General features: G+C 38.1%; 1 protein-coding gene across 1 annotated transcript in view; it reads left to right on the forward strand.

The window, feature by feature from the left end:
• EFHC2 (EF-hand domain containing 2) overlaps positions 1 to 18,214 on the forward strand; it is a 62,305-nt gene that overhangs the window by 11,510 nt on the left and 32,581 nt on the right. The window contains exons 3-7 of the mRNA XM_049835001.1: positions 2,430 to 2,580; positions 10,294 to 10,517; positions 13,392 to 13,643; positions 15,245 to 15,355; positions 15,684 to 15,822. Coding sequence (XP_049690958.1) covers positions 2,430 to 2,580; positions 10,294 to 10,517; positions 13,392 to 13,643; positions 15,245 to 15,355; positions 15,684 to 15,822 — 877 coding nt within the window. The remainder of the gene's footprint in view (positions 1 to 2,429; positions 2,581 to 10,293; positions 10,518 to 13,391; positions 13,644 to 15,244; positions 15,356 to 15,683; positions 15,823 to 18,214) is intronic.

An 18,214-nucleotide genomic window follows, 5' to 3' on the forward strand; every position in this document is an offset into this window, starting at 1 on the left:
AACTTTGCATGCAGCAATGTACTACAGATGAGACATGAGTTAGGAAGTGTTACATTTCTGATATTTTTAATATTAACTTTGCTTTAAAATGAAAAGTAAGTCATCTTCTTTTCTGTCCCTTCCCCTCCTCACCCTTCCTGAATCATCTGTTTTGATCTGCAAAACTGCAGTTGGCTGCTGCATATATTTCAGTCATACACTAGGACGTTGATAAGGGTATAAAGAGAGTAAAGTTTAAGTGCAAAAGAACTTGCACAAACTCCTTGAATAGAGTAAACCAGGACATAGGTGTATGCTCAGTGAAAGAAATAAATACAGTATATTTAGGACCTGATTGTGCTTGGAGATCTGTGCAAACAGCAGACAGACCATTTCACCTGGCTGGTGTCTCATGAGACAACCATTCTCAGAAAAGATCATTGACAAAATTAAGAACAATTAATAATAAAATAGGGCACTTGAACAATATGTTTGTCAAACGACTGTTATACTCTAGTGGGACTAGCAGAATAGGGAGAAGATGGTACAGCATCTAAGGAAGTTTCCAATGGTTGCATGGCTTATCAGCAGCTGGGCAAGGAATGAAATTCAGCTCCCTGTCAGCTGAACCCCAGGATGTTCAGACTGGGATATAGTGGCTCTACCACAGTACCTTTGAAGTGCCCTGGAGTATTCGAGAGATTTACCCAGGGCTCCTGGTCCTTCCAGAATAGTGGCTGGAGGCCAGGAAGGATACCTTGGTAACCAAAAATGGCACTATACACCAATGTTTTAGACAAATGGAAGGAAGAGGAAATGTTAAAGCATGATAGAGTTCTTTGTGTTGGCTCTGTTGTATGTCAGATGTTTTATTGAGTGTTTTTGTGTTTGATACATGAAACAGTGAAATCCACAGTTAAAAATTGCATGTGCCCAGAACGATTTTTTAATTTATTTTCAACTATTTAGTCTGTAGGTTGTTCAGAAACTTGCATGTTGTACTACTTAAACCGTAACTGATAATGTTCAGATTCTTTTGTGTGAAGATTTAATGTCATCAGGTTTAACAGGTAACAGTTATGTCATCTGATTAGAATTTAAATTTTACTTCTCTAATGGTAGTGGGTCACAGTGCAGGAGAGTTGATGCCAAAAATGTGTCTGCCCTATTGTTTGATGCATGCTGGAAATCGGTGGGATCTTAGCCTTTGAAATAGTTTGTGGAAGCAGAGTTTTCCTCATCTTGCACTTAACCTGCCTGAGAGAAGGCAGAGTGGCCTATTGAGAAGTCTGACTAGGACACAGGGCAGCTGTTCTTGTGTGCTCCTGAGCAATCCACTAGCTCTCTCTCCCCAGATGTAGAAAAAGAGGTTGTGTTTGTCTATTAGGGTGTTTTAAAATCTCTGTTGTTAGTATTCATGGAAGTACTTTGAGGTGCTCATTGAAACAAGGAACAGCTTAGTTGTCTTTTTTTCAATGCTTCAGTTTGTCTAATGAATCAAGAATAAAGGTAATTGAATTTATTAAATAGTATCATTGTGAAAAATGAAGTATGAATTAGCACTGATTTGACCCAAATGTGTTGGGGGGGGCAGGACAGAAACCTGTTTCAGTTAATGCCTTCCTGCACATACTTAACACAGCAATGCACTACCAAGTAGATACTTCTTGCATGTTCCCTTAAAATTGGTCTTTGTGATTAAAGACCATAAATGATACTGAGAAGTGCAAAATTTGTGTAATTGTTTGCCAAGTTTGAACTGGGATCTCCAGACATAAAGGCCACTGTAGTAAACCACTGAGCATCTCACCTATGAAGGTTTTTTTTCTTGCATTACTGCTATTGCAAGAGACCATGAAGACCAGCTGGTATAATCTCTGAGATTTCTCCACTCACTGAATTGCAGAACCACGTAAGTTTTGAAATGCCAATATTGCACAGCTCTAAATGACTCCTGAAAAATGTCATTTCACTCTGATAGTCTTCGGTACCATTTATTAAACAGCTTGCAGGATCTGCTTAAAAAGAACTCTTCTTTCCACTTACTCAATGGTAAAGCCATTACTGTCATAATGCACTTTATTTTCCAGCAATTCATTGAATAGCAGTCTAAAATTTGCTTCAGGACCTAGGTAGCTCATTGTGTTATCAAAAGTGCTTTGTTCAGAAGATTTTTCCAAGCAGCATGCTGATAGTTTTATATTTGATTTATTTCTTTACTTTAGAGTTCCATCTCTGCTTAGATGTTGTGATAATAAAAATGCCAAGCAAAGAATTTTAAATTTATGTGATTTAATGTGGATTTCTGTTCTTACATTTCTGAGAAATAAATCCACCTCCTGAAATCCATACATTTAGTTACTTATAATCTATACAAATTTATTTTATTGACTATTTTGCAAAGGCATTGGAGATTTTGCTGCTTTACACTTATTTATTGTTTTTAATAGGTATTGTCTTTTGATGCCTATTTTGAGGAAGAAGTGCCTGACAAAAATCAAGAGCTATATAGAATCAGACATTGTAAAATATACTTCTACCTTGAAGATGATACAATTCAAGTGATTGAACCCCAAGTGAAAAACAGTGGCATAACTCAAGGTATCTATTTTTAATAGCACTCTTTTTTTCCCCCTTTATTTCTTTCTTCAGTACAGTCTTGGTCCATTCCAAAGGATAGGTAATGTGACTTCTTATATTTGGAATGTCAGTGAACAGTTGTAATTGCCTTTTCTTGTTACGGATCATAATGTGAACTTTTTTATTGTCTTAGTTTCCTTAGATGTAGGTTTTGTAAGGCAGAATCCCCTCCCATACTCAAAGATACAATTTTTTCTTTAATATAGTTGTTTGCAATCATATGACAGTAGGTCTTTTGTCAGTGTTGTGTCACTTCTGCAAAAGCAATTTGTGTTCTAGATCTCCATTCCTGAGCCTGGCTCCTTCCATCTTGGCACTGATAGTAAGTCCTCTAGTGGCAGCTCTGTAACTGTTTATTAGCTGCTGCAGTATCTCTGCCATTATTGAAGGAGAGTGCCTTTTGTGCCTTTGGCTGTTGGTTCTTTTATGATTAAAGTGCCCTTGCCACAGTAATTTTTCCTTGATGCCTCAGAAGCTGCCTTGCCTTGGTGTCACATCGCTGCACTTGGGCCAGCCTGAGGACTTTTGGAGGAGAGTTTACTGAGCTGATTTACTAAGTATTTACTGAGTATTAATGGACTTTGTTTACATTAAGAAAATGTGACCTAGTGGTCAACATCCTGTTGCAGAAGGGGAACACAGCTGCTGCTTCTTGGTGTTTGTGGGTCACTGCCAGAATTAAAAAAGTTTTCAAGGGATATAGTCCAGATAAGCAGGATATCTTGGGATGAGTATCTTGGGATGACTGTGTGTCCGAATCCCCAAAGATATTTTGTACATTCTGGTGGATCTTAGCACAGCAATTTTCAAAAACAAGTTAACCATTTAACTACCATATTCTTTTCCAAGATGAGCAGATTCTATCAAATTTCTCGGTCTACCGTGTAGGATAATATTTAAAGATGTTATGTGCCTCATTATTGTTAGACCTGGGATAAAATTACCTGTCAATCTTTTCTTAAACCAGTACTTCAGGCCCTGCTCTGCCTGTGTTGAGTAGTTCTTCTTGCCAGAAATCTTGTTGTCTCTTCAGCAGGAACTGATTTTGAATTCAGAGAAACCTCATCCTACTCCTACCTGGGCAAGTGCTTTTTCAAGACGTAAAGAAAAGCATGTTGGATCTCTTCTCCTGGGAACTCATATGCATGAGGCAGGAGACATCAACGGGTTTAGGTTTTCCTTCACTTGTGTGTCACAGGAGTGGGAGTGGCTGTTTCTGGATTTTGTGGCTTAGAACAAATGGCCATTGACAAAGGAAGTACAGTTAACCTGGGATGCAGAGGTGACGTCTTTGAGAGGAAAGGTGGAAGCCAGGTTCATTAGAGCACAATAAAGAAAATTCAAAGCTGATATCTGTGAAAATAGCTATAGGAATAAGTGATTTTCATTGTCTTTGTACTATGGATTGTGCAGGCTACCCCTTCAGGCCTGGTGTTCCTGGCAGTCTAGTCATTTTCCTGCGGTGACCAGAAGGCTACAGTTTTCCCATTTCATTGGTTGTATCTTGTGTTAATCATTGTTGGAGTCACCTTTGGTACGGGATCTAAAATTAATATTATTAGAGAGAAACAAGAATTCTCTCAGTCTTCCATGCAAGGATGTTTTGAAGGCCTCTACGAGTTTGTATGAGTGCTCTATGTGGGATAAGTGTGTATACACAACATATTACACTGATGGATTAAACAGAAATGTTCCAGGATCTCAAAAGTGCACTTAATTTATTTGTTGCTGGTATCTGGGCTGGTAAGGAAGCTCTGTGTATTGATTGTGTTTAGGAAGGAAGAGATACTGTAGGTTGAAAGGCCCAAGGACTATTTGGGATGTGTTTAGGCTTCACAGTTGTTGAGAAAGTCTGGGACCTATACTTTATGATAAACTTCTACATAAATATTATTATTATCCCAAAGATTAATATGATGTAGAGGGGAGAAAGGTGGTGGAGATGCCTATCAGAGGATTCTTTACTCACATGCATTTGGGCATTGACTTCATGCTCCATAACTGAAAAACAACCACAAAGTTATTATGGTAAAGGCACTAGATATTTGTTGTTGAATAAATGCGAAAGCAGTGTTTCTTAAAAAGAAATCCCAGACCATTAACTGCTAGTCTTACTCCATTTTCAATCAAAAATTGGCCTGTTGCCTCTTTTAGTACAATTATATATCTCTCATATTTAAAATTCCCTGTCCTGACTGGGAATTTGTAAGCCTGAGAACAACAGAAGTGTAACTGTCTGCATTGTGAAGCTGGTAAACTGAAGCACAAAGGAATGAAAATCTCACTCATCATCATGCAGAAAAGGTCATAACAGGACAAGGAACTGAAGTTCAGGATCTTAACCATAATGCTGTCCTCTGCACGTCTGCTGAAATACTACGTTTCAGTTAATTAAAATGCCAGGGGTTTGTAGAGGAGAGTTCAGTTGTAGGAGAACTTGGATTGTTGAAAGGCAAACTGCACTGAACAAAAGAGCACAGGTGTGCGGGTGTGGGTGAAGAAAGAAGTGTGGGAACATCAGGAGCAGGATAGGCTCAGTCTGTGTGAACATTTGGAGAGTTGCAGTGGTTGGAAAGGGGTTGTGTAAAGGAGGAACAGCAAAAAACAGTGATGGAAAAAGTGGAATTGGAACTGTTGAAGGCAGAAGGTGGTGACGACCTTAACTTGGATGTTTACCCTGATGGAAAAGATGTAAAAGAGACAGCTGAAATGGCTGTTCTTAGGAGTCTTCTTGAAGAGTAGATACGTCAGTGGTGGGGTAGATCAAAGGTACATGATATTAGCTTGGCTGGTTAATGCCTTGAGGCCGTGGGATTACCAGTGCTTGTGCTATAACCCACAAATGAGAGCTTGATGGTCTGAATGGGTGTCCCTGGGCATGGTGGGATCAGAGAAATGTAGTAGTTTCCCACTGTACTCTCCACTGTGGGTAGTACTTGTGGCTTTGCAGAAAAAAACCTGGAGAGGCTTATGGACTGCAGGAAGATTTGGTGAAGGAACAGCTGTCAAAGAAGTTAGCATGTCTAACTTTGATTATGATTTTACAAAAATAAAACAAATTGGCTTTGTGGAGAAAAAAAAAAAAAAAAGCCAGAAAATGCGTTTTTACCATTGATCAAGATCTCAGAGTGACAAAATGAATAATCTGTGGGAAATGTATTTCAGTGACTTTAAAAAATGCTTTATGGAATTGGCTGCTGTACTTGGACATGAATTTGGGCAGATAAGGTTGCTACTAAATAACTGAAATTTAAACTTCATTTAATTTTGGAAACTGCCTTGCTATAGTTTGAACTTTGGAAAATATTACAAACTTTAGAAGAAATCTATACAAACAGAGAAATTCAATGCAAAACACAAAGGAATGCAGAGGCCAACTTGAACTTGAGAAACCAGAATCAAAGCAAAAAATACCAGGACAATCACAGTGCACAAGAACTAACTAAAGATAAGGGAGTACACAGTGAAGAGGAGGACAGTAAACTCAACCACATAACAAAATCCACTATGTTCTTCCAAAGCCAGAATCCTAAGTATTCTTCCCGTACAAAAAGAAATTCTCCCATGGACAGGCAGCTTAGATATGGCAGTGCAAGTGTTTTGTAGATCTAATTCCCACTTAACAGGACTGTGGCTGGCTGATACTGTCTTATCAAAAGGTCATTTATGTCCCATGGGGTTGACTGTAGCTTCCAGTGCAATCCAGGCCCTGCAAGCCAGAGCAGAGTGGAGCAGCTGGCTGGTTTCCCCAAGGTCAGCCAGCTGAAAAAGAGAGTGGAGCTGCCTGCTGGCGGGGTTCCCAAGGCCGGCTGGCTGAAGAGGAAAGTACAGGCAGGAAAGCAAAGTTGCAGTCAGCTGCTCCAATATAACCGATTATCTAAGAGTTTAAGACCTCCCCTGAGGCCTTGAAATAATTGTGATTTTGCCATACTTGATGGTGGCCAAATCATGGCCTTGCTGTGTTCTGAGATGGGTGAATAAGTGAATGAAAGAAGCCCTTTTGTTTATTGGGGTGAACTCTTTGTGTTGCAAGAATAGTAGTGGTTGTTTCTTCTCCTTTCCTTGCAAGCAGTCAAAGAGTGTACAAACTCCAGGTGTTACCCATTCCTCTCCTCTGTCTAACACACTCTCGAGTAGTGCAGAGGGAGTCAGAAAGCTGTGCTGAAGAAATTCTTGATACCACTTTATTTCTTCTGCAGAGCAGTGTAGCAGCAGAGACCAAATCATTTGCTGCCCACCTTCATGAGCTGCCCCATAGTCAAAAGGCCTTCACTACTATTAAGATCTCCTTAAGCTGCTGCTGTAGTTGCAAAATAATCAGAAGCCCTGAGAGAAAAGAAGATATGCTACAAATTATGGTGTGGGAACTCGATGCCACTACCACTGTCAGAGAAAAGCAGTACCCCAACTCCCTTTACAAGAGCACAGCAGAGGAGAGCTTTAGCCTGGCCCGATGCAATAAACTGAGCAAAGACAAAAGAAACATCGAGAATAGCCATCCATCCTGAGCAACCTGAATGTTGCACATGCCCAGATCCTCCTTGTAGGAGGATCAAATTGTAGCAAATTTCTAGAAGTAGAAATGTAATTATTTTCTAGAAGGAAGGACAATTTAAAAAATGCTGAGACCTAACCTCAGCTGATCAGGTTTTATTAAATTTCAAATTCAACAATATAAAATGTATCTTCTACATGTGTAGATCAGGCACAGTGATACCTAATAAAAGCAAAGGGTTGCTACAGATATTATCTTTACAATACATTTTCCATTAGGAAAGAAATTCTTATCCCTCAGAACAAAATGGGCATGTGTATTATACTTTGAAAAGCAATATGAAAAACTAGCTGAAGGCTTATTCACTAGTTCTGAGGTGAATATACTCTCAGAAAACACCTCATATTAGAAAATTGTCCACCATTATATTTTCACTAAAATGATGATTCAACAGGATTTGCATTTATGTGGAGGACTGTTCTGACTTAGCACGTTATCTGTTGATTTTTGTAGGAGTGACCCAAGGATTAGCCAAAATCAGGTAACGTATTTTAAAGTATGTGGTTTGTTAATGGTAATGCGATGCAGTTTTGCATCATGTTAAAATGTGCTAATTACCACATTTTGTAACTAGTATTTCCATGAGGATGCATCTTAAATATGTGTATAAGTATTTTTAAGCAGATAGATGTTCAAATTTATTTTACAGTCAGAGGTCAGTAACCAGAACATCGGACCTGGTACACGTGAAACATCAGGATGCTGAATGGGTCTAAAATAATTATTTTAATGGGAACATAAAGTAAATCTGCTTTGTTGCTTTTTTCCCCTGGAAAATTAAGGGTATGTTTTCATTGTAGGAGTTAGAATGTAACAAACAACTCTGATAATGTAGTAGTGGAAGGTATTTCATACAGATTAGTCCTTAGGGAAATAAAGCGAACAATAAAGAATTTCCATGGGCTAACTTAGGAATAAAGGCCCTTCAAACACCAAACAAAACCACATAGCGATATCTTTCTCTCTCCTATTCTGCCTGTCTTTGTCCCCTCTCTCCCCAGGCCCCCCTCTACCCCCACCTACCTCCAAAACAAAATAGCAGTGCTGGAAAATCATCAAACGAGACTCAGTGGGAAACACTACCAGATGCACAGCTGAAGGGCACTGGAAAGAAATCCAGTTCTGTAGTGAGAGATAATGAGATAGACCTTTTAGATAATTGTGTCTAATAAACTATTATTGTAGTAGTAGGTTAGTACTGGAGTTATTTTTAGTTTTGGAAATTTTGTGTGTTTACTGTAGTTGTCTTAAAGTTTCACCTTTTATAATTACTGTAATTTTAAAGGTGTTGGGAAACTATAGTGGCAAGAAATTATTATAATAGTATGGGTTGGTGGTTCCTGTCTGGTCTCTAGCCAGTGGGTATCTGCATTATAAAGCTGGTGTTACAGAGGTGTCTGGGTTGGTAAGCACAGCAAAGAGTCTGAGATTGAAGAGTGGACCATCTTTTTATTTTCTGCAGGGTATTTTCACACAACTATATTGAGGTATTGATGTGGCATAACTTTCACTGTTGTCCTTTTTTTTCTCTCATAATGTTGAAAAAAAGAGTTTAGTTCCAGCTGTGCCAGTCTCCTGTTTTTTGTGAACTCTAACTTCACTTGGAATAAATCATAGCTTGTCATACATGCAGCTGCATATCTTTCTTTAATGTATGTGTTACATATTTATTTAACCTACTGAGGCTGTAGCTTATAAGTTGTTTCTAATATACTTGTAGTATCACAAACTTGTTGAGGTTGGAAGGGATATCTTAAGATTGTCTAGTACAACCCCCCTGCTCCAAACAGGATCAGCTAGACCCAGGTGCTCTGGGCTGTGTCCACTTGGGTTTTAAGTATCTCCAAGAATGGAGACTTTGAAACTTTTGGGGCAACCTGTTCCAGTGTTTGATCACCCTCACAGTAAAAAAGTGTTTTCTTGTGTTCAGATGGAATTTTGTATCTTTTAATTTGTGCCCTTTGCCTCTTGTCCTGTCAGTGGGCACCAGAGAGAAGTGCTCCCTCCCATCAGGTATTTATAAACATTGATAAGTTTCCCCCCACAAGCCATCTCTGTTCCAGGCTGAACAGACCCATCTCTCTCAACCTTTCCTCATACGAGAGATGCTCCAGTCTCTTAGTCATCATCAGTGAGTACTTTTGAAGCATTACCCAATTCATCAGTGTATTTGTGAGTTTTCAGCTGATAAAGCAATAGCAGATTCCTTCTCTTTTAATGTGGTAAATGTGAACAAGTACGGTGCTGTCAGAATAACAGTCCTTTCATTTAAAGACTATCAATAAGAAAATCTAAGTGTGCACTTACTTTAACGAAGTTAAATTTTCTCTTTTTTTCTTTTCCTCCCCCTTCTCCCCCTTTCTTTTGGTTTTGGATAGCGTTCCTGTTAGACTATGCATTATGAGTTCCTGGCTCTGTATTTTTGAGATGGATTCTTTACTGCAGCCCAGCAATCAGCCCAACTCATCTCTATTGTCTCTACTTTCAGTGTGCTCCTTAAGGAACCTCAGCTGAATGTGCCTGCCTCCATGCTTGATAGGTCACACTTTTTTCCTTGGTAGGCCAGGTTTTTTTCTCTAACCTTAGTTACAAATGGCTCTCCTCACCCTGCAGAGTGTACAGACAAATCTTGTCCCTCCCATACACCCCAACCACATGTTTTTTGCACAACTTTTTCTGTTGGTTTTTTTTTTAAGAAAAATTAATGATACTAATGAGCATTGGAGACTGCTCTTGCTTTTAAAAAAAAGTGAAAAAGAAATCTCTCTTCATCATGAGAAAAAATACTTTGAAAAAATACTAACCTGTTATGTTTGCACCAACAAATGGGAATTTTTTCCAGTGGTTTCCTGTTTGCTCCAGAAGGTGGTAATTTTCTGTATTAATTTCAGTCAAATGGTAGAACTTGAGGTTCCAGAAAACTATCAACGTAAAGTATTGATGTTAATAAAAAGGATCCTCTTACCTAATGGTTCTTTTGCTGAATGAAGGATAATTTTGTTTGTCCCATATGGCTTCATCTATTTTGGTCATATCAGCATAGAAAATTAGCAAGTCTGTGAAGTGATCCTTAGAGCAAAGTATATTTACTCTATTAATTTATTCTAATTCTTTTACAGGGACTATTGTCCGACGGCATCGGATTCCACTTCCACCTCCTCATGAAGATCAGTTCTATACTATTGATCATTTCAATATCAACATAGAAGTAATCCTTTATGCCCGAAAATATAAGATTATAGATTGTGACCAGTTTACAAAAAATTTCCTGAGGAAGATGGGAATTAGATTAAATCCTACTGCAGGTCGTCCAGATGACCCGTACACCAAAGAGCGGCAAAAGGTCAGATCAGGCAGTAATCGTGAAAACTTGATTTTAATAGAAGTGCCATTGCTGTTAATAATATGCATTATATAAATTATTTCTCTAATAGCAAAGAGAAGGTAGCTATTTCAACATAATAAATCCCAAGAGAAAACTTGCTGTTAAAAATTTTATTACATGGCTTTATTGTAATTTATTACAAGTGAAGTCCCAAATATAACGGATTTTCTCCTGATGTGTTCACACACCTTTTGAAACAGAACAAAATTAATTGCTGAATATAAAATAAACCTTTCGGTATTAAGAGGAAAAAAGCCTGGACCTATTATATGTACTACTTATAATTTTGCTTGAGCTAATTTAATGATAATAAACACTTCTAAAGTGTTTAAAGGAAGATCTAATTGGAATTGTGGTTCAAGCACATCCATGGCTTCCTGCAGGCTCACTTGATCTATTTATATGTCATCATTCATCTCTAGCCCCCATGTTATTAACAGGTCTTTGCATGTGTAAAGCAAATTCTTCTGCCACACAGAACCCAGTACTCTGCAGTTTTAAGACTTGTGAGGTTTTATTTGAATGCTGTTCCCTCTTTTATGAGTATATGGGAACACATACATAGGTCCTCCAAAAATCTCATTCGCAGCTCCTAGATGCTATGTGGATTCCCCTCTGCAGGATTTGGTGTCTTTTCTCTGGCAATAGTGACAGGAGTGATGTTTTCTGTAGGGAATGACAGTTTCTTTCAGTTCTGTTTTTCTTGATTAATATGAGTGCAGATGGCACTGTATTTTTCTTTTGACCTGACTCTGTTAGGACTGTTGGCCCACGATATACAGCCTGTTGTGATAGATCCGGCCTAGCACTCTGAAAGCAGCAAATACTCCATGTGTCTATTGCATTCAACTTATTCCTCCTGTTGAGAGAACTGCTGCAGCTCTCAGCAGCAAAAATGGAAGGCAATTATGACTGAGATGTGTAGGACAATTTGCATGTCTCTGAGGCACTCTCAGGCCAACATGTTGGTTTCACTTCATTCATGCTTTCAGGCTTTTTGCAGCCCCCAAGTGAAAAGTAGTATTTGTAATACATCTCCTGGTTCTGCATAGTGGTGACTCAGGCTAGCCATGGGTTGCTTTTCCCTTACTCAGGCCTTGTAGCTAACAGGTGTGTATTAACACATGCTGAGTTGTCCTGATATTGGCAGACTGTGTCAACATTATATATGGTATTGCATAACCTGCTCGTTTGTTTGGTTTTTTTGATAAAACAACAAGCAAAACATTCAAGTATTGTGCATATGTGTGCCTAAAGAGAATGGAGAGGGGGAAAAGGGCTAAGAAATAAGAGCATCAGAAGACCAAAAATTACTGAAATCTGTATCTTAATATTCTCAGTTGTTGAGAAATTACAGAAAAGTTATCTAGCAAATTCTGGCTGCTTTATGCTCTCACTTTCCTGTGACTAATTTGTGGCAGGTAATTTTTTTATTTATTAAGGGTGGATTCCTCTGGACTGCTTTGAGCAAAATTAAATTGGTTTGCACCAGACTCCTAATAGATGGCCAGAAAAGAAAGGTTTGAAGGAGAGTAAGAAATATGATGAGATAGAAAATGAGACCAATGAAAAATGTAGCAAACCCCTTAGATTCATATTTCTGTACTGTTGGAGATGATATCCCAGGGATGATGATGTTACCTGGCTCTGTGGCTGCATTTGGTTGCTCATTGCATCTTCAAGGATCAGGAAGGAGGAAAGATGGTACTGGGATGGTAAATACCTGAGTTGTAGCATATGAACATGATGATGCCTGAAATGGAAACGGTGCTGCAGATCAGGAGGGACATTGGCAGGCAAAACTTGGTTCTGCTCTCCTTTTTTAAGATTTGATGCTCTGAAAGATTGAGCCTTTTCCCTCTCAGATTTTTAAGGCCAGAAGATGTATCAGTGGATAAATAGAAATTTAGACAATGATATAAACTGCCCATAGTCAACAGTTCTTTCTATTCAGACAGTTCAGCTTACATTGCCTCATTGATGTCTGTTGCCATTCTTCTGTGGAAGCAATTTTGTAGAATTTTGGAGATCAGAAGGACTGTCTTGCCCCTTTAACCCATTTTGGACATGATGGATTTTGACTTGGGAAAAGCACCCTGTTCAGGTCACTGTTTATATATGTGACTGTAACTAACTATGTAATTGCAGTCATCAGATTGGATCATCATCCTGGGATCCGATTTAATGCAGTGCTGCTGGTTTTGCAACAACCATGACTGTAGCTAGCATCTTGTCATAGATCACATCAGCTTGAATATATCTTGAGTTGGAGATTTGCTATTCCTTTTCAGACCTATGGGTGTATGTTGAGAGGAGAATGTACGTGCTCAGTATCTGCTAAATGTATGACATGAATCCAAAGTTAATAAACTATGTTTTAAAGCTAAAAGAAATAAAACACAAAAGGAAAAGAAAGAATTAATTCTTTATACCACATCATCTATAAAAAATAATTTTTAAGGAAGTAAATCAGGAAGGGTGATGCTATTTGAAGTTGTAGTCATCTGATTACCACGGGCAATTTGTTGAAAATGTGAGCTGTACTATAAATAATTCAACAATTCTCTGATCTGAAGGACCTTATTGCAAAAAATCCAAGGATCAAAACCAATCCAAAATTGTTTTCATATATTTTCTGAGGGCACAGCAACCCTGTAAATAGTTCTTTGGTAATGGCATAAATATACTGTTTCATGTATCATAATTGAGTTGTGGTATTTGAAAATCCTAAAACCATGTTCTAAGATTAGATGGTACCCTGCAGTTTGGTATCCTGTTTTTAAGAGCAAACAATTAAAAAGGTGTTTCTCTTGATTTTCCCTTTATGTGCAGATTCTGGATAGCATGAAGCCATTGCGCCCTTATGAGCGCATTGACACTTTGAAACAATTTCTGGAGCATGATGGACATGTTTTACGTTTTTTCTGTGTGTGGGATGACCCAGAATCCATGTTTCATGACCCACGGGAACTTGTTCTGCACTATTATTTGTCTGATGATACTATTGATATAAAAGAAATTATACCAGTAAACTCAGGTCGGGATGCAGTTCCACTTTTCCTCAGAAGAGATAAGCTTCCAAAGGTGAGGAATGAAAATCTCAACTTATTTCGAATTATTCCACTAATTAAGAAATGCTTTGCTTTGAAAATCCTGTATTAGGATTGTAATGGTATTTAGCAATTGTTATCAGAGTATTAGTCATAATTGCATGATTTAGGTTTTGCACACATATTCATATAATAACTTAGTAAGTGATGGAAAAAAATAAGTTTAGGCATGTCATGCTTAAATTAAAAGGAGAGTGAATTTAGGCAGAAAGGAATCCTATGATTTCCTTTCTCCCATATTATTGTGTTAAGGCAAATGTATTAATAAGGCTCTGCAGTAATGGAAGTCCAGAAAATTAATTAATATTGATAGACAAACTAATGTAAAACTGAGGTGAATTCAGATTTGATCCATATGACTTATATTTGGAACCTTTGGAAAAGCCCGGTTTTAGTATTCCATAGCATTACTTCTTTGTAGAAAATGTAGAGTGATTTCTTAGAATTTAGTTCCTAGATATAGGACCTTATGCAAAGCTAGTTAAAATCAATAGGAATCCATGAATAAACTTTATCAAGCATTAATCAGGTGCTTATTTTGAGAAGGCACCTCTCAGAGAAATCTTCAAGGGGTTTGAGTCCTCTGTAACCTATTATGATTATAAAATTAACAAGCTGGATACACTTCTGTATCACTCCCGACAGATCCTCATGATAGAATAATGTCAACCCACAGATGGAGTAAAATACTAGGGAATCTTTTCCCTCCTTTCCTTCTAATACTGATAATCTATTTGTGATGCCACAGATGTATGTGAGATGTTATAGTAAAAACCTAACAGCAAAATATTGCACTATTCTCACCTTGTGCATCCCGTGTTCTGAGATGTTGATTTAGCAGTGGCTCTATGTTAACAGACCATTGAACCATTGAAGTGCATGTTGCAATTTTAAGGGCTGGCTTTTTCCTCTGAATTCAGAGGAAATTCTGAGGACAGCAGACAGAGATCAGTCAAAAGTTGGGGTGTCAGGGAGGGTGGTAAGACAAAATAACCCACTTTGGTTACCCTGCATCAGCAGTTTGTTCAGAATTGTAAAAAATGTAATGTGTTTGTGTATTAAGTTAATATTATTGGGATAAATTACTATTGTAATTTTGAAACTCACAATAGAAAGAAAAATACTAACATTTTTGCTAAAAGAATCATGCTGGCTCGAATCCCTTGTAACTGTGCAGTGGTTAGCACAGTAGGACCAACTCTGAGTGGTTCTTTTGCATGTTTTTATTATTATTACTAATCAAAATAATAGCCCTCAGAGCAGATGTTGACAATGATGTGCTACTTTGGGGGTGCTAACCTTTGCTTTCTGTTTGCTTCCAAGAAAAAGGAGACTTTACTCTTGGATATACAGTAAGATTCTGAATGCTTCTTCTGGCATACACGCTGGCTTTTGACATATAAACTGGCTTTTAGGTTTAGTGGTGTAATCTTACCTCAGAATTTACTAAAAATGCTCCCAAGCAAATACTACAATAACAGTCAGTCTGTAAAAAACCTGCTAGTTCTAAGGTAACTGAGTTAACTTTCTTCACTATTAACTGTATTTCTTAAGAGCTGGTCTCTTTTCTTGCAGTATGCTCCCACTGGGCTGTATCAGCCGGGCACAATCACCAGCCGCACTGTTCTCAATGTGTTTGGAAAGTTAGTAGGAAACAGAGGCCATTACATTCTGGACAATCGTAAGGTCAGATATTATTGAATATATCCAGCTGTTGAATGTCTTTGTAGTAGTTTTTGTAATTTATGTGGTTTTTATCCTCTACAACGAAGAGAGTTATTTATAAAATTGTGTTGCCACTGGAGAATAGCTCAAATGAAAACTACTGAGATTTACTGTATGTAAATTCTGCATTTGTGAAAGTGAGTAGCTTAGCATGGGGTGAAAAATACTTGCAAATGGACTATGAAGGTTATATTTTAAATCACATGCACTAAATCACCTAGATTTTAAGAAAAGTTGTGAGATTCTGAGATTTATAGAGCTGCTGTATAAATGTTCCCTCTTTTATTAGACAGGAGCAGTGCATCAGGAATTTTACAGAGACAGTGACCTGAAAATAGGGGCAGTAATTAATGTTTGGGGAAGGAAGATAATACTCTGTGATTGTGATGAATTCACTAAAAAATATTACAGGACAAAGTACGGAATCGGTAAGTAGTGATAATTATCTTTCCTTACGAACATTTTTGTACTTCTGAGTTTGACAGACCTGTCTTTGAATTTTATTACTGACAAAACATGTTCATTAAAAACTTTAGCAATAACAATCTGTTGTAGGCTGTTAACAGCAAAGCAGTAATTTTGCAGGTGATCAAGAAGGGCTTTCTTATATGTTACTCCATTGAAAACTAACACACAATGTACATGTTCTGTTCCTAACTGCCTCTGTTTTAAAACCAGAATGACAAAATAGTCATATGGATAGATTGCCTTTTCTTCTACTCTCCTTCCCCCTCCCATTCCAATAGCTGTGTTTGCAGTCAGAAAATAATAAGGAGCATGTAGTGAGTGGGTAAGTAGAATGAGCTCAGTTATTCCCCATTATACTATGTTTCATTTTATATGGATGTCAGAATCCTCAGATAATAAGATTTTCTGACATGACAGTAGTAGTCTGTCACATTATTGGTTTTTACAATGCAGTTTTGTGTATTCTGGACCATTAGAGTATGTATTCTGTGAAGTTTCAGCACTGAATTCTGGAAACATTTAGCAACTATGTCCGTAACAGAAAAGCATTTTGGAAACGTGTAACAATAGCGGCTTTCATTTACCTGTCTTTGAATTCCCTCAGTCAGACTTGCTGATGGTTCGATTATGGACATCTTCCTGCAAAAATGACTGACTTAATTTCTGGCATTTTGTTCATTCAATAAATATAGCTAAGTGTCTGACTGTTCAGAGATGGTTGAAAGAATCCTACTGTGGCCTTTCTCTGACACTGTGAAACAAAAATACCCGAGTAGACTCTTTCAGCTTGACTTGTGATCAGATAGAGTGTAGTGTTTGGATCAAAGCTTGTCTGCCGCACTGGGGGAATTAAATGATGTAGCACTGCCATTAAAACACTGAATTTCTTAATTGGCAAAACATGTCTCATTAGGACTTTTTTAATAATAGTTTGGCATGTCTGTACCAAAATAAATTTTCTTATGCTAGCCAGTGCGTGAGGAAGTCATATTCAATAACTATGGTATTATCTGTAATAATCGTGAGTCTAACTCCAGAGATGCAAAACAGGGGGTTCTTCCCTGAGAATTTCTTCAGCCAAGACCACTGCTGCTATTTGGCAGCAATATCCTCTGTCTGAGCAAAATATCCTGGAAGAGTGAATGGGGATTTCTTACTCACAGCAGGCAATAAATGAAATGCAGCTGACCATTCTATATCACCCAAGCAATGCAACCAAGTGTTACACAAACGCAAAGGCTCTTCCCCTCCTATAATGCTGGCTCAGTAATTACTGGTTATGTCGCTGGATGTTAAAGTTAGGTGGTTTGCAAGTTAGGAGAAGTCAGAAGCTGCTGATGTGCAGAATTGTAGAAAATTGGGACCACAGGTTATCTAGTCCAATCCCATTGTTCTGAGGCAGGATGGTGTATATACATAGATTGTCACTGACTGATGTCTGTATAGCCTTTTATATCAACATTCTCCAGTAGAGGAGATTTCTTTGCCTCCCAAGGTATCTTGTCCTAACCTTGTAGTTAGAAATGCTGCTTTATAGGTACTCTGAAGCTGGTTTGTGTAAACTGAGAGAGTAACAAACTTACCTTTGTTGGACATGGAGAACAACTGCTCAGTATCCTCTTTTTATAACAAATTTGTACATTTTTGAACACTGTTCCAATACACCATCTTACCACCCTGCCCCCCTCCTGGGCCATTTGCTGCTAGGGGAAACCTTTCAGTCTTTCTCCATAGTCCATTCTTTTATATCTGTGATAATTTTTCTTCTTTTTCTCAGTACTGTCTCCAGTTTCTCTGCCTCCTTAACGTGAAACACACAAAGATGCAATCTAGCCGAGACCTTTGGGAAACTGGGAAGTGTTCTGCATGTACCTTTAAGGATACATGATGGCAGAGACTCTGGCTAACATGAAAAAACCATCCATGTTGATGCAGCCAGTCTTGTTCACAGAAAATACATACTTTCTTAGAGCTAAGAGATTCTCACAATTTGCTGTGAAATTCTTTCCTGCTTTCCCCATCAGGATTAAAAAAATGTAGGTGTGACTTTTTAACTAGAAGGGACTAGGAGTAGAATCAGGGTAGTTTTTGGCTTAGAAGCAGGTTTTGAGAGAGAAAGGGTGAGGGTTCACCTCTTATACTTAGTGAGTTACAAATTTTGTTTGTGTCTGGTGGACATACAAGGTACTCTCAGTGGGCTCAGTCCCGCACAGTACGCGGCATTCTGCTCCCATCCAATTAAACACTGAAACGTGCTTAATTGCAGTTTGAGTCCAGGGAGACCATTTACTTGAGTAAGAGTAAGCAAGTGGATAAATTAGTTCTTACATCAAGGCACAGTGCTCAGCACCT

The sequence above is a fragment of the Accipiter gentilis genome, chromosome 32, assembly GCF_929443795.1.
Source record: "Accipiter gentilis chromosome 32, bAccGen1.1, whole genome shotgun sequence".
Classification (NCBI taxonomy): domain Eukaryota; kingdom Metazoa; phylum Chordata; class Aves; order Accipitriformes; family Accipitridae; genus Astur; species Astur gentilis.